Genomic DNA, 17,142 nt, shown 5'->3' on the forward strand with positions numbered 1-17,142 from the left:
GGGCGGAGTTTCAGGCATGCGCCGTCTATGTCAAGTTAACACGCGGTACGAACGAATGCGTCCTGCCGTTCGGGTAGCGGAGTTTTCACGCATAGGTAGTGTATATCAATCGAACGAGCGTGTGATGTAAGATTACGTTCTGTTTGTGTGTGAGACAAAGGCAATCCGAGAGTCCCCGCGAAAAGAAGCTGGTTCTAAATTCTGTCGCTCCCGTTCGTAATTTATAATGACATTTTTTTAAGTAGAAATGTCATTTTGCTCTCTGACTGTTTTAAACAGGGGAAACATGCACCCCTTTACAGGCATACTATAGACACCCCCCCTAGGTAATAAATTTAAAGGAATATTACACTTTTATTTTATTAGCCAGACAACAACTGAGTGCAGGATCCCTCCCCTGCGTCCTCCCAAAAAAAGGGCCAGGAAGAGCCAACATCTGGATGAGGCCACAGCTGAGTTCTTAACTAGGGCTACTTCTCTGATAAACACAGCACCCGATAGTGCTGAAGGGTTTGCCAGTTTTAATGCTAGTAAGCTCCGTGAGCTTGACGCAGATCAAAGGGAGTTATGTGAGGCTCTAATCATCCAGCTCTTCAGCAAGGCCAGGAAACAAGAGCTAACCACTAAATCTCATGTGTGTCATTTGAACAACACTCCTCCACAACAAACCTACCCACCACAGCAAGCCCACCCACCTGAGCAGCATGGTGGTCAGTGGCAAAATCAGCCCCAAGGATCCACAACAAGGCCACTGGTGTGGGGAGTTTAGGGGCTAATAATTTAGCAGGTTGAATTTTTGGATTTCAGTATGATTTAATAAGCTAGATTTTTTCGTTTGATGTGTATCGTTTGCTCTTTTTCTTTTGAAATTATATATTTAAATTGTGAGGACAGAGAACATGTCTAATAATTTTGTAAGTTTATTTATGTTGTGAATGCACAATAAGCAAAATGGCCTTAAAAAAACCAAAAAAAGGATTGATATCACTAGAACACAAATCCTAACTAAAATATGTTTGTCTGTACTCTGTCAGTATAACCAGCAAAGCAGATTTATTCTTAAGCCATTAAAAATTTGTGATGGTCCTTGCTTCCGACCATGCGTGTTTGTACTTTGGACTAAAGTCCGATGGTATTTTGGGCACACACGATCGGAGTTTTGTTGACAGAAAGTTTGTCCGTTCGTAGCCAACAAAAGTCCGAATTTTAAAAAAATTGTCCGATGGAGCGTACACACGGTCAGATGTTGCTCCAGAACTGCTAATTTACATGTTTGTTGTCAAAAAGTCCGATCGTGTGTGCGGGCCTTTATATAGTTGGTGTTGACGATTGGTCATGACGTTTGGACGCGAGCGTATTTGACACGAATATTTCCCTTCCGGGTTAAATTATTTTCAAACATGCGCAGTAGCAACCATTCGTTTTTTCACGGACGAAGAATGCATTAAACTTGCAATTTATCGTACGTTCGGCATAAAATTTCCAAACTTGCCGTTCGTTTTTTTTCCACAAAAACGTCACAAACGATTATCGATTTGTGCCCATTAACTTGCCGAAAAACGAACGAAGTGTCTATATGAACGATTTTTCGGCCGATTTTCTGTATAGTGTATGGCCAGCATAAGGGTTAAAACCACTGCCAGTTTTTTTTTTTTTTTTAACTATCTGTGTTTCAGGAGATTTTCCTTTACTTCCTGTAGACTCAGTAGAAAGTGAAAGAATATCATTCCAATGTGAGGAAAATCCTCTCTTAGAGAGCTGTCATGGGAGAAAATTTTATCATTGGAAAATTTCTTCTCTATTCCTGTTCTGGTAGCAACTCGAAATTTTGCAATAAAAACCTGGTATTGGCTGTAATCCCTCAGCACTCTAAGTTTTTTTTTTTTTATCTAAACTCTGGTTACACTTTAAATACAGGTCCACCCTTACAGTGTAATTATAGCCCAAACTTTTAAATGTTTTGAATAGAGTAGAGAAGCCTTAAAACCCTTGTCAGGTTATTTTTCACTTATTGCGTGGCCTAGTGGGGAGATTAGTGGGGAGGGGATATTCATTCCCTATGGTCACACAACTGGGTGGGCTCGGAGCGTAGTGCTCTGTGCCCCGAGCCCACTCTTTTTTGAAGCCTATTAGAGCCTCCGGCTCTAATCACGTGCTTCAAAAAAAAACGAAACATTGGAATCCATGCATCCGGCACAACGCATGTAGATTAGTGGGCCGGACGCATGGATGGGGGGGTGGCGGCACTCCTGCATTACAGGCTGCTACTGATAGGAAGTAGGAGGAAATCTTTCCAAAGTGAGAAGAAATCCATTCTTGGGGCTCATTTTACACCTGTGTCAGTCTTTAAAGAGAGATCCGTAGTGGGTCCCTTTCAGAGCGATGCAGGTGCAACTGAAAGGCATTCAGGAGGGAATACTTCAGTTTTCTTTTCCTGACACCTGAATGCCTAGTGTTTGGCTTGTGGTTATGGTATGGCCCCATTCAGTTAAATATGTCATTTTTGTTAGCAGTACTGTGATGGGGGATCCTTTTTGCCACAATGTAAACAGACCTCTGCCTCAAGTAGGGTGATGCCTAAACACAATCCTAGTTAAGGCCACAGGGGAGAGCTGGGACAATGATCTCAAAGCAAAGGGTTTCCCAAAGCTGGTGGGTGATAGACTTTGCTGGTCCCTTGACTTGACGTTCTTTTTACAGTAATCCCATACGTCTCTTACCTGGGTGACACTTTGTACTTTTGAGAGAGACCGGCATTCAAAAACAGAGGTGGAAATGGTGACACAGAAGAGAAGCAAATTTATTACAAGTAGTAGAGAAATAGCAGCATAAGCACCATTCTGTAAAAAAAAAATTAAAAACAATAAAATAAGTAAGTCAGCAGTTGATTTGTATGGGGAATCTTTTAGTTTAATATATGCAGTATATGTCTATTATATAGGATGCCGGGATGTGTCCTGGATGTTAGGTTCACTTTCCCTGTTATTTGGGTTTTGGTCCCTTTAGCCCTTTCACAGCCACAGCTGTTTTTATGTTTTTTGTTTACATGTATAAAAAATAATTTTAGGCCTGAAGATTAGGTTTGTTCTCTTTAATGAGAAATCAGGAGTCTAGAAAGACCCCTAATATCTCACCTGTCCTCAAATAGACTATATAGTCTGTTTCTGTAACATGTAGGCACCGCCAAGGATTAGAAAGATCTGCAGAGTGAAGGAAGGAAGAGAGAGTGGTAGTCCCTTTTTTTTAAATGTGGTATTAATAACTTCAACCTTACCTCAGAGAATGCCTAATCTTATGCAGGCATTTTAATGAAGTTTATCCATAAGGAACTTATGGAATCTTTTATGGTGTGTTTTGGGTGTATAGACATTAAATATAACTACTGTCTTCTTTTCCCAACAAAGCCACGTTGGCTAGTGGCGTAACGCGTAGGGTGAAGCCAAGAGATGTCCGGAGCCTGATGTCGGAATTCTTCAGCTAAAAATGCTGGAAATGAGTCTGTGACTCAGATAATACAAGTGAGTGTGTTTCCTATTGTGGTTGGCATGTTTAAATAAATTAAAGATACTATACTATTGGAGGCTTCCTCTTTCCTTTATATGCTGTATGGAGATGATGCCTAACATTTAATCCCTTCCCATCCGGCCTACTGTAATATGATGGCCAGGCGGGATCCCTATTGTGGGGGGGTGTATAAAAATAAGGGGGCCCTAATAGTTGATGAGTGTGACAGTAAAATACCAGTAATCAATATTTCATGGTCATTATAAACAATACTGTACAAAATAAATCATATTAAATAGCTACATATAGTGAATATAATAAACTGTGCATCAGTAAACAGCCAGTATTGTGCTCATAGCAGATATATTAAACACCTCCCTGCAAATAAGTCAAACCACACGTTGACTAGTAGTGTGAGTGTAGCAGATCAGATAGTCTCACACTATTATCTAACGTGTGGTTTGACTTATTTGCAATTTGCAATATGATTTATTTTGTACAGTATTGTTTATAATGACCATGAAATATTGATCACTGGTATTTTACTGTCACACTCCTCAACTATTAGCGCCCCCTTATTTTTATACACCCCCCACAAGCTCAAAGTCTGCTCACCAAGCACTTTGAGGGGAGCAGCTATTTTTGTTATATTTTTTAAGTTTCACTCATAGCTCAGTGTTCTTTCTTTTTACTTTTTTATATTTTTTAGGGATCCCTATTATCCTGGGAGGACATCATATGATGTCTTCCCATGATCGCACCTCGCGTGTGCCCCACAGGCCACGCTCTGGCACGGACACAGCGAATGACAGATCAGTTTATCGGCCTGCTGCCAGTACCATGGGATCACTGTGGCCAATCACAGCAGATCAAATTGCACACAATAAAAGGCTTTGATTCATGTGTACTATTGTGATGAACTCTGTGATTGGTCACAGTGATCAAATGGTACAAGCAGAGCTAGTCACAGCCCATCTGTACAATGGGATTAGCTGTGGCCAATCACGGCTAATCACAATAGTAAGCACTGAATGAATAGTTTTTATTCAGAAATAATGTTTGATTATAACTGTAAAATTCACAGTTATAAGCAATCATAGTGTGTAAAAATACAAAACCTGATCACCTCCCCAGAGTAGTACAGTGTTACTATGGTAACTAACGCTGTATCCTGGCCTAGGCCGACAAGGCCCAGGCCTAGGGCAGCACTTTGCAGGGGGGCAGCACGGAAAGAGTCCCCGCCAGCTTACGCTACACTGTGAGTCAATTCTTATCGGTCGGACTGGGCTGAGAGGCAAATTAGTCTAGTGCCTCATAAAGTGGCTACACTGCTTCCGTAATTCAGGCAGCCGGCATTCCGCAACTTTAGGGGGGGTGCCGCTACTAATTTTGACTGTCCTCTCATCCTGGACCACAAACCTTCCTCACTGTGCTATATGTTTTCTGCTGCACCAGTGGCATGGTTATATCTTCTTAGTCCTCTCCATAAAATTATCAGAAATTTGTGCTTAAGATAGAACTATAGGCATCACTTTTTTTTTTTTTCATTTTGAATAGAGTAAGGGAGGGTTATAGCCCCTGTCAGTTTATTTTTTACCATCCCTGTCTCATTGCAGAGATATCCCTTCACTTCCTGCCCCATAGCTAAACAGGAAGTGAGAGAAAATCTATGTGAATTAAGGGAATCCATTGCTCCCCACCCCCCAGGCCCTCAGAACTAGTGTCCTCGAACTAAAAAAATTCAGGGAGGGTCTTAAACAGCAAGAGGTGTGACCTTGACAGGAAGGGGTGGGTCATATTTAAATTAGGGGGTGCACAAGTTTAGTCAGGCCTAGGGCAGCACAAAACCTAAATACACTACTGATGATAACACTAAATCGCTCTGGTCGCTATATTTAAAAAAAGAAAAGGAATATAATAAAGAAGAAAATATTTTAAAAAATTGAAAAAAAATATATGTATATATATTTTTTATTTATACTGTCCCCAGTTAGTCCCTGATCACGGCCACACCATTTTTATGATGATGCTGTACTGCACTGCTGACAATAAAAAAAATGTAAAAAAAATTTAATTTCTTCATTATCCAAAAAATTGTGACAAATGAAAATACTTAAAAAAAACTTCCCATGCATCTTATTAAATACCTTGGGCTGTCTCCTTTCCAAAAAGGGGTCATTTGGGGGATATTTGTACTTTCCTGGCATTTTCGGGCCACAAGAAATGAGTCGGTACATCAGGATTGATCAGTTTTCAGATATACAGTATATACCATAGCTTATAGACTCTATAACTTTCCTACAGGCTAAATAATATACACTGAATTGGGTTATTTTCACCAAAGATATGTAGCAGAATACAGCTTGTAAAAATGTCATAACAGAAACGAAGAAAAACTGCATTAAGATTTTATATTATTCGTATGATATCCAACCTTGCCCCTTTTTATAGTATATATGATATTATTTGAAGCAGTATACATATTTTTAGTGATTAATGTATTAAAGAAATTAAACATATATAAAACACTTGATATTCTATTTATATAATGACCAGAATAAGACTTACAAGTTCCTGTTGGCATTGCCTCTGAGCTTCATAGTCATTATAATTGTACCCACTATTGCCATAGTAACCGTAACCGTAGAACCACAGGGTTCCCAAATTGGCAATATTTAGGATCACAGCTACCATGCTGAAAATGGAGCTAATGATGTTCAGAGACAGAGAGCCTTTGATCTGTACAGTGAAATCAGGAAGAATAAATCAATGATACAACAATACCATAAACAGTCTTATTTATAACATTTGCAAAGTGTTATAGCGGTATTAAACCCTAAACCAAAAATGTAATATATCGCAGTTTACCAATCATTAGATGTGGTGGCTGCATTTGTTTTCTTTTTTTTGTCATTTTCCCCCCTGTGTTTTCACCTGATGATCTAGCCAGGAACACACTTTTTATTTTAGAGTGCCTACACTCTGAATGAAGAAACAGAGACACCTTTGGACAGCAGCATTGTCAGTGTGGGAGGTCCCTGAGAATGAGCAGGTGCGAGAAAGGCGTTGGGCGGAGCATAGAGCATGACGTCACGGTGTCACGCCGCCATGCCAGTCGGGTCAGTGGCAGCGTTTGATGGGTCTTGTGAGTGCTTAGTGCATATACTGCCCCCAGTGAGAAGAGGATTTAAAAGTTGCCAGACCCACTGAGTGGATTGATCCGGGGATCTCAGATTGAGCTTGTATTGCAGCATGGCAGCATGTTCATGTGATGAGTGCGTAGTCTCACTTTTGGTGGAAGAAAGTGCTCGAATTGTCGGTGTAAACCTTTAGTATGTGAACTTCCTTCACCAAACATCCAATGGATGGAACAATTGTTTATTTCTATCACTATTTATCATAGTGGACTTATTTATTATACTTCTTTATAAATTATAAATCAAAAAAATTTTGATCGATCAAAAAAAAATAACGGTTAATCGAGGAATTAATCCTTAAGGAAATTAAGGATTAATTCCTCGATTAATCGTTAATTTTTTTTGATCGATCAAAATTTATTTGATCAGTACTCACCTCTCCGCCGGCTTCCGGATCTTCAGGGAGTTTCGTCGGAGATCCGGTGACGTTACGGACATCGAAGTCACCGGACTCCTCTCCCCTTCCCCAAGTGCTTCCGTCTGCTAACGAAGGGATGGGGGGAGGAGTCCGGTGACGTCGATGTCCGTGAAATTATAAATTGAGGAAGACAGATCCTAACGATTTGATTGATCTCACTGGTCAAAGTATTCAGATAAACATCTATGTAAATCCTGGACTTGGCTATGAAAATCAACAAATCTGAGGGCTTTCCTGGCTGTAAGTCAGTTTGAAGATGAACTGACATTGATTGGTTATCCAGCAATCAAGAAACATTTATGATGAGGGCACTTTTTTTTCCAAAGAGCTGACACTTTGCTGTCTCAGCAGGTGATGGATGTCTCTGGCTCTCCATCGGTCCTCCTGATGCACAACGGTGCTATTTAAATAGACTGTAGGGTGACGCCGTAGCCCCGAAGTTCTGAGGAAGTTCTGATTGAACATAATGCGTACGGGGGAGGAGCTACGCATGACATCAACTAAAAGTAGTTGGATCTGTATGTGCATTATAATTAATCAAAAATATTCAATTAAAAAAAAAAATCATCTAATCAAACACGAAAATTTTAATCAGTAACAGCCCTATTATAAATGATATTTGGTTATATTTACGTATACACTCCCAGACCACTTTATTAGGTACACCTGTTCAATTGCTTGGTAACACAAATTGCTAATCAGCCAATCACATGGAAGCAACTCAATGCATTTTGGCATCTAGACATGGTGAAGTTCAAACTGAGGATCAGAATGGGGAATAAAGGGGATTTAAGTACCGTAACTTTAAACGTGGCATGGTTGCTGGTGCCAGACGGGCTGGACTTAGTATTTCAAAAACTGCTGATCTACTGGGATTTTCACACACAACCATCTCTGGGGTTTACAGAGAATGATCCAAAAAATAGAAAATGTCCAGTGAGCGGCAGTTGTGTGGACGAGAATGCCTTTTTGATGTCAGAGGTCAGAGGAGAATGGGCAGACTGGTTCCAGATGATAGAAAGGCAATAGTAACTTAAATAACCACTTGTTTCAACCAAGGTATGCAGAATACCATCTCTGAACGCGCAACACATCGAACCTTGAAGCAGATGGGCTACAGCAGCAGAAGAGCACACCGGGTGCCACTCCTATCAGCTAAGAACAGGAAACTGAGGCTACAATTTGCACAGGCTCAAATTCAGCTGCGACATTCAACAAGAAAAAAGGGGGGGCAAGAGCAAGGGGGGTGGGACTTTATATGAAGCGTGTGGTGGCAAGAGAATGAGAGGTGGACAATATGGAATCTTGTTATTTAATAGTTTGTATTGGGATCGATTGCCACTAAGTGCAATCAAATAAAACAAGTACAACATGTAACAATGGTACACTGGTAGTCCAAAATGCATAACATCATACAAACAGTATCACATATAGGATTCTTCCAAAGTGCTACCATTGGGCAACACAGTATGGCTAAAATCACATAAATAATATCGCATAAATAGCAAACAAAATTCATTCATAGTGCACCCAAATGTAGTTGAATGAGACAGTAAACCACGGTGGTAATTGCAGGGTCTATGACCTCTGTGGTCCAAGAAGAGGGAAATGCAGTTAAGCTTGGTATGCAGGTAATGTGTGTTGTAATCATGGCATATGGCAGCTCTACGCGTTTCGTGGCTAGAGGGCCACTCATCAGGAGCAAGCACAAGATGTATCTGTGGGTGAGAAGGATTGACCAATTGGTAGGGTGTATATACAATAAAAGAATAATGGGGTAACAACCCCCTAACCCAGGGTTAGGAACTTACTGAGGTTCGCATGTTGGCTGCGTGATGCCAGGCACCATAGGCCGTCCGAAGGAGTGCTCCCAACCGGGAGCTGCGGTAGACATATCGCCCGAGCTCCCCCAACAGGCGCTGGCCAGAGCAGGCCATGGAACACAAGGCCACCTAGGTGTGAGTGAAGAGGAAAAAATAAACTATAGTGGGACTGTGTACATGGGGCGTGTGGGTGATGGATGATGGACTGACTAAAGTGGGGGAAACCAGGAGAACAGTGAGGAGCGAGGGGGTTAGCATAGAGTGAGTAGAAAGTGAGGTGACTTGTCTATAGGACTGTGGCAGTGCAGTGAAGAGCGGGGGAAAAAATAGACAGTGACTGTTACCTGTGAAGTAGATCAAGTGAGGAAGAAGCGTGAGGTGAGAATCCTGGTCTGCCGTGGTAGTGAGAAGGAGCCCTGAGTGCCAAAGCCGGCCCGGGAGCCGCCTATAAAGGGGTCGCAGCGATGACGTCACCGACATCACGCCAGCGCAGCGGAAGTGAGAGGGGGAGGAAGGGGGCGGGAAGGAACCGGCAGCCAGTTCCGAACCCTACGCCACCGCTCATCCCTCAATCCGCTCGCGAGCGTAGTAACCGCAGCCAAGGACGCAACGGCGCCAAGAAGCGCCGGACATCCGACGTGGGGTGCGTGACGTAGACGCGCAGTGGCGGTGCCCCCACCCCCACGAACTTAGGGGGAGGAGGTCCGCCAGGCGCGTCTCAGCTCCCAGATTCGGAGATCAACACGGGCGGCAGGCAGCCCGGCCAACCCACACAGCCCCCAGAGACGGACCAGAGCAAGGCCAAACAGCCCGGGGACTTGTAAAGTAAAATAATAAGTGGAAGGTCAATCAATCACTAATTAATGAAGCAAGCAAAGGGAATAAAAATTGTAAAGATAAAAAAGTATTCTGGTAGTCGGTTATAAAAGAATAGCTGTAATTGAAGGGTAAAATTGGATCAAGAGAATTGTCATAGACTAAACAGTTGCAATGAGGGTAGTACATATTATTAAATTAGAGCCAAACCACATGCTTCCATCCCTATGTCTACTTTTAAGGTTAAAATTGGGGGTTTTAAGGGACTTTGAGTGAACCTGTGGCCTGGTAAGGCCAACTGTTCCATCCCTTGGGACTTTACATGAAAATGTGGCCAGGTAGGGTCACATATTCCATCCCTGTCATCTAACAAGAAAAAAGGGGGGGCAAGAGCAAGGGGGGTGGGACTTTATATGAAGCGTGTGGTGGCAAGAGAATGAGAGGTGGACAATATGGAATCTTGTTATTTAATAGTTTGTATTGGGATCGATTGCCACTAAGTGCAATCAAATAAAACAAGTACAACATGTAACAATGGTACACTGGTAGTCCAAAATGCATAACATCATACAAACAGTATCACATATAGGATTCTTCCAAAGTGCTACCATTGGGCAACACAGTATGGCTAAAATCACATAAATAATATCGCATAAATAGCAAACAAAATTCATTCATAGTGCACCCAAATGTAGTTGAATGAGACAGTAAACCACGGTGGTAATTGCAGGGTCTATGACCTCTGTGGTCCAAGAAGAGGGAAATGCAGTTAAGCTTGGTATGCAGGTAATGTGTGTTGTAATCATGGCATATGGCAGCTCTACGCGTTTCGTGGCTAGAGGGCCACTCATCAGGAGCAAGCACAAGATGTATCTGTGGGTGAGAAGGATTGACCAATTGGTAGGGTGTATATACAATAAAAGAATAATGGGGTAACAACCCCCTAACCCAGGGTTAGGAACTTACTGAGGTTCGCATGTTGGCTGCGTGATGCCAGGCACCATAGGCCGTCCGAAGGAGTGCTCCCAACCGGGAGCTGCGGTAGACATATCGCCCGAGCTCCCCCAACAGGCGCTGGCCAGAGCAGGCCATGGAACACAAGGCCACCTAGGTGTGAGTGAAGAGGAAAAAATAAACTATAGTGGGACTGTGTACATGGGGCGTGTGGGTGATGGATGATGGACTGACTAAAGTGGGGGAAACCAGGAGAACAGTGAGGAGCGAGGGGGTTAGCATAGAGTGAGTAGAAAGTGAGGTGACTTGTCTATAGGACTGTGGCAGTGCAGTGAAGAGCGGGGGAAAAAATAGACAGTGACTGTTACCTGTGAAGTAGATCAAGTGAGGAAGAAGCGTGAGGTGAGAATCCTGGTCTGCCGTGGTAGTGAGAAGGAGCCCTGAGTGCCAAAGCCGGCCCGGGAGCCGCCTATAAAGGGGTCGCAGCGATGACGTCACCGACATCACGCCAGCGCAGCGGAAGTGAGAGGGGGAGGAAGGGGGCGGGAAGGAACCGGCAGCCAGTTCCGAACCCTACGCCACCGCTCATCCCTCAATCCGCTCGCGAGCGTAGTAACCGCAGCCAAGGACGCAACGGCGCCAAGAAGCGCCGGACATCCGACGTGGGGTGCGTGACGTAGACGCGCAGTGGCGGTGCCCCCACCCCCACGAACTTAGGGGGAGGAGGTCCGCCAGGCGCGTCTCAGCTCCCAGATTCGGAGATCAACACGGGCGGCAGGCAGCCCGGCCAACCCACACAGCCCCCAGAGACGGACCAGAGCAAGGCCAAACAGCCCGGGGACTTGTAAAGTAAAATAATAAGTGGAAGGTCAATCAATCACTAATTAATGAAGCAAGCAAAGGGAATAAAAATTGTAAAGATAAAAAAGTATTCTGGTAGTCGGTTATAAAAGAATAGCTGTAATTGAAGGGTAAAATTGGATCAAGAGAATTGTCATAGACTAAACAGTTGCAATGAGGGTAGTACATATTATTAAATTAGAGCCAAACCACATGCTTCCATCCCTATGTCTACTTTTAAGGTTAAAATTGGGGGTTTTAAGGGACTTTGAGTGAACCTGTGGCCTGGTAAGGCCAACTGTTCCATCCCTTGGGACTTTACATGAAAATGTGGCCAGGTAGGGTCACATATTCCATCCCTGTCATCTAACAAGAAAAAAGGGGGGGCAAGAGCAAGGGGGGTGGGACTTTATATGAAGCGTGTGGTGGCAAGAGAATGAGAGGTGGACAATATGGAATCTTGTTATTTAATAGTTTGTATTGGGATCGATTGCCACTAAGTGCAATCAAATAAAACAAGTACAACATGTAACAATGGTACACTGGTAGTCCAAAATGCATAACATCATACAAACAGTATCACATATAGGATTCTTCCAAAGTGCTACCATTGGGCAACACAGTATGGCTAAAATCACATAAATAATATCGCATAAATAGCAAACAAAATTCATTCATAGTGCACCCAAATGTAGTTGAATGAGACAGTAAACCACGGTGGTAATTGCAGGGTCTATGACCTCTGTGGTCCAAGAAGAGGGAAATGCAGTTAAGCTTGGTATGCAGGTAATGTGTGTTGTAATCATGGCATATGGCAGCTCTACGCGTTTCGTGGCTAGAGGGCCACTCATCAGGAGCAAGCACAAGATGTATCTGTGGGTGAGAAGGATTGACCAATTGGTAGGGTGTATATACAATAAAAGAATAATGGGGTAACAACCCCCTAACCCAGGGTTAGGAACTTACTGAGGTTCGCATGTTGGCTGCGTGATGCCAGGCACCATAGGCCGTCCGAAGGAGTGCTCCCAACCGGGAGCTGCGGTAGACATATCGCCCGAGCTCCCCCAACAGGCGCTGGCCAGAGCAGGCCATGGAACACAAGGCCACCTAGGTGTGAGTGAAGAGGAAAAAATAAACTATAGTGGGACTGTGTACATGGGGCGTGTGGGTGATGGATGATGGACTGACTAAAGTGGGGGAAACCAGGAGAACAGTGAGGAGCGAGGGGGTTAGCATAGAGTGAGTAGAAAGTGAGGTGACTTGTCTATAGGACTGTGGCAGTGCAGTGAAGAGCGGGGGAAAAAATAGACAGTGACTGTTACCTGTGAAGTAGATCAAGTGAGGAAGAAGCGTGAGGTGAGAATCCTGGTCTGCCGTGGTAGTGAGAAGGAGCCCTGAGTGCCAAAGCCGGCCCGGGAGCCGCCTATAAAGGGGTCGCAGCGATGACGTCACCGACATCACGCCAGCGCAGCGGAAGTGAGAGGGGGAGGAAGGGGGCGGGAAGGAACCGGCAGCCAGTTCCGAACCCTACGCCACCGCTCATCCCTCAATCCGCTCGCGAGCGTAGTAACCGCAGCCAAGGACGCAACGGCGCCAAGAAGCGCCGGACATCCGACGTGGGGTGCGTGACGTAGACGCGCAGTGGCGGTGCCCCCACCCCCACGAACTTAGGGGGAGGAGGTCCGCCAGGCGCGTCTCAGCTCCCAGATTCGGAGATCAACACGGGCGGCAGGCAGCCCGGCCAACCCACACAGCCCCCAGAGACGGACCAGAGCAAGGCCAAACAGCCCGGGGACTTGTAAAGTAAAATAATAGGTGGAAGGTCAATCAATCACTAATTAATGAAGCAAGCAAAGGGAATAAAAATTGTAAAGATAAAAAAGTATTCTGGTAGTCGGTTATAAAAGAATAGCTGTAATTGAAGGGTAAAATTGGATCAAGAGAATTGTCATAGACTAAACAGTTGCAATGAGGGTAGTACATATTATTAAATTAGAGCCAAACCACATGCTTCCATCCCTATGTCTACTTTTAAGGTTAAAATTGGGGGTTTTAAGGGACTTTGAGTGAACCTGTGGCCTGGTAAGGCCAACTGTTCCATCCCTTGGGACTTTACATGAAAATGTGGCCAGGTAGGGTCACATATTCCATCCCTGTCATCTAACAAGAAAAAAGGGGGGGCAAGAGCAAGGGGGGTGGGACTTTATATGAAGCGTGTGGTGGCAAGAGAATGAGAGGTGGACAATATGGAATCTTGTTATTTAATAGTTTGTATTGGGATCGATTGCCACTAAGTGCAATCAAATAAAACAAGTACAACATGTAACAATGGTACACTGGTAGTCCAAAATGCATAACATCATACAAACAGTATCACATATAGGATTCTTCCAAAGTGCTACCATTGGGCAACACAGTATGGCTAAAATCACATAAATAATATCGCATAAATAGCAAACAAAATTCATTCATAGTGCACCCAAATGTAGTTGAATGAGACAGTAAACCACGGTGGTAATTGCAGGGTCTATGACCTCTGTGGTCCAAGAAGAGGGAAATGCAGTTAAGCTTGGTATGCAGGTAATGTGTGTTGTAATCATGGCATATGGCAGCTCTACGCGTTTCGTGGCTAGAGGGCCACTCATCAGGAGCAAGCACAAGATGTATCTGTGGGTGAGAAGGATTGACCAATTGGTAGGGTGTATATACAATAAAAGAATAATGGGGTAACAACCCCCTAACCCAGGGTTAGGAACTTACTGAGGTTCGCATGTTGGCTGCGTGATGCCAGGCACCATAGGCCGTCCGAAGGAGTGCTCCCAACCGGGAGCTGCGGTAGACATATCGCCCGAGCTCCCCCAACAGGCGCTGGCCAGAGCAGGCCATGGAACACAAGGCCACCTAGGTGTGAGTGAAGAGGAAAAAATAAACTATAGTGGGACTGTGTACATGGGGCGTGTGGGTGATGGATGATGGACTGACTAAAGTGGGGGAAACCAGGAGAACAGTGAGGAGCGAGGGGGTTAGCATAGAGTGAGTAGAAAGTGAGGTGACTTGTCTATAGGACTGTGGCAGTGCAGTGAAGAGCGGGGGAAAAAATAGACAGTGACTGTTACCTGTGAAGTAGATCAAGTGAGGAAGAAGCGTGAGGTGAGAATCCTGGTCTGCCGTGGTAGTGAGAAGGAGCCCTGAGTGCCAAAGCCGGCCCGGGAGCCGCCTATAAAGGGGTCGCAGCGATGACGTCACCGACATCACGCCAGCGCAGCGGAAGTGAGAGGGGGAGGAAGGGGGCGGGAAGGAACCGGCAGCCAGTTCCGAACCCTACGCCACCGCTCATCCCTCAATCCGCTCGCGAGCGTAGTAACCGCAGCCAAGGACGCAACGGCGCCAAGAAGCGCCGGACATCCGACGTGGGGTGCGTGACGTAGACGCGCAGTGGCGGTGCCCCCACCCCCACGAACTTAGGGGGAGGAGGTCCGCCAGGCGCGTCTCAGCTCCCAGATTCGGAGATCAACACGGGCGGCAGGCAGCCCGGCCAACCCACACAGCCCCCAGAGACGGACCAGAGCAAGGCCAAACAGCCCGGGGACTTGTAAAGTAAAATAATAAGTGGAAGGTCAATCAATCACTAATTAATGAAGCAAGCAAAGGGAATAAAAATTGTAAAGATAAAAAAGTATTCTGGTAGTCGGTTATAAAAGAATAGCTGTAATTGAAGGGTAAAATTGGATCAAGAGAATTGTCATAGACTAAACAGTTGCAATGAGGGTAGTACATATTATTAAATTAGAGCCAAACCACATGCTTCCATCCCTATGTCTACTTTTAAGGTTAAAATTGGGGGTTTTAAGGGACTTTGAGTGAACCTGTGGCCTGGTAAGGCCAACTGTTCCATCCCTTGGGACTTTACATGAAAATGTGGCCAGGTAGGGTCACATATTCCATCCCTGTCATCTAACAAGAAAAAAGGGGGGGCAAGAGCAAGGGGGGTGGGACTTTATATGAAGCGTGTGGTGGCAAGAGAATGAGAGGTGGACAATATGGAATCTTGTTATTTAATAGTTTGTATTGGGATCGATTGGGATCGATTGCCACTACCACGGCAGACCAGGATTCTCACCTCACGCTTCTTCCTCACTTGATCTACTTCACAGGTAACAGTCACTGTCTATTTTTTCCCCCGCTCTTCACTGCACTGCCACAGTCCTATAGACAAGTCACCTCACTTTCTACTCACTCTATGCTAACCCCCTCGCTCCTCACTGTTCTCCTGGTTTCCCCCACTTTAGTCAGTCCATCATCCATCACCCACACGCCCCATGTACACAGTCCCACTATAGTTTATTTTTTCCTCTTCACTCACACCTAGGTGGCCTTGTGTTCCATGGCCTGCTCTGGCCAGCGCCTGTTGGGGGAGCTCGGGCGATATGTCTACCGCAGCTCCCGGTTGGGAGCACTCCTTCGGACGGCCTATGGTGCCTGGCATCACGCAGCCAACATGCGAACCTCAGTAAGTTCCTAACCCTGGGTTAGGGGGTTGTTACCCCATTATTCTTTTATTGTATATACACCCTACCAATTGGTCAATCCTTCTCACCCACAGATACATCTTGTGCTTGCTCCTGATGAGTGGCCCTCTAGCCACGAAACGCGTAGAGCTGCCATATGCCATGATTACAACACACATTACCTGCATACCAAGCTTAACTGCATTTCCCTCTTCTTGGACCACAGAGGTCATAGACCCTGCAATTACCACCGTGGTTTACTGTCTCATTCAACTACATTTGGGTGCACTATGAATGAATTTTGTTTGCTATTTATGCGATATTATTTATGTGATTTTAGCCATACTGTGTTGCCCAATGGTAGCACTTTGGAAGAATCCTATATGTGATACTGTTTGTATGATGTTATGCATTTTGGACTACCAGTGTACCATTGTTACATGTTGTACTTGTTTTATTTGATTGCACTTAGTGGCAATCGATCCCAATACAAACTATTAAATAACAAGATTCCATATTGTCCACCTCTCATTCTCTTGCCACCACACGCTTCATATAAAGTCCCACCCCCCTTGCTCTTGCCCCCCCTTTTTTCTTGTTAGATGACAGGGATGGAATATGTGACCCTACCTGGCCACATTTTCATGTAAAGTCCCAAGGGATGGAACAGTTGGCCTTACCAGGCCACAGGTTCACTCAAAGTCCCTTAAAACCCCCAATTTTAACCTTAAAAGTAGACATAGGGATGGAAGCATGTGGTTTGGCTCTAATTTAATAATATGTACTACCCTCATTGCAACTGTTTAGTCTATGACAATTCTCTTGATCCAATTTTACCCTTCAATTACAGCTATTCTTTTATAACCGACTACCAGAATACTTTTTTATCTTTACAATTTTTATTCCCTTTGCTTGCTTCATTAATTAGTGATTGATTGACCTTCCACTTATTATTTTACTTTACAAGTCCCCGGGCTGTTTGGCCTTGCTCTGGTCCGTCTCTGGGGGCAGTGTGGGTTGGCCGGGCTGCCTGCCGCCCGTGTTGATCTCCGAATCTGGGAGCTGAGACGCGCCTGGCGGAC

At 44.6% G+C, this 17,142-nt stretch overlaps 1 protein-coding gene across 5 annotated transcripts in view; it reads right to left on the reverse strand.

The window, feature by feature from the left end:
* Window positions 1-17,142, reverse strand: part of LOC141106397 (membrane-spanning 4-domains subfamily A member 4D-like) — a 227,752-nt gene that overhangs the window by 95,177 nt on the left and 115,433 nt on the right. For 3 of the 5 annotated variants that reach the window (XM_073597152.1, XM_073597154.1, XM_073597153.1), the window contains exons 5-6: window positions 6,073-6,243; window positions 2,721-2,840 (exon numbers count right to left, since the gene is read on the reverse strand). In XM_073597152.1, coding sequence (XP_073453253.1) covers window positions 2,721-2,840; window positions 6,073-6,243 — 291 coding nt within the window. The remainder of the gene's footprint in view (window positions 1-2,720; window positions 2,841-6,072; window positions 6,244-17,142) is intronic. The other 2 variants (XM_073597155.1, XM_073597156.1) reach the window with 1 other exon arrangement.

Source organism: Aquarana catesbeiana, linkage group LG08 (assembly GCF_042186555.1).
Source record: "Aquarana catesbeiana isolate 2022-GZ linkage group LG08, ASM4218655v1, whole genome shotgun sequence".
NCBI classification, from domain to species: domain Eukaryota; kingdom Metazoa; phylum Chordata; class Amphibia; order Anura; family Ranidae; genus Aquarana; species Aquarana catesbeiana.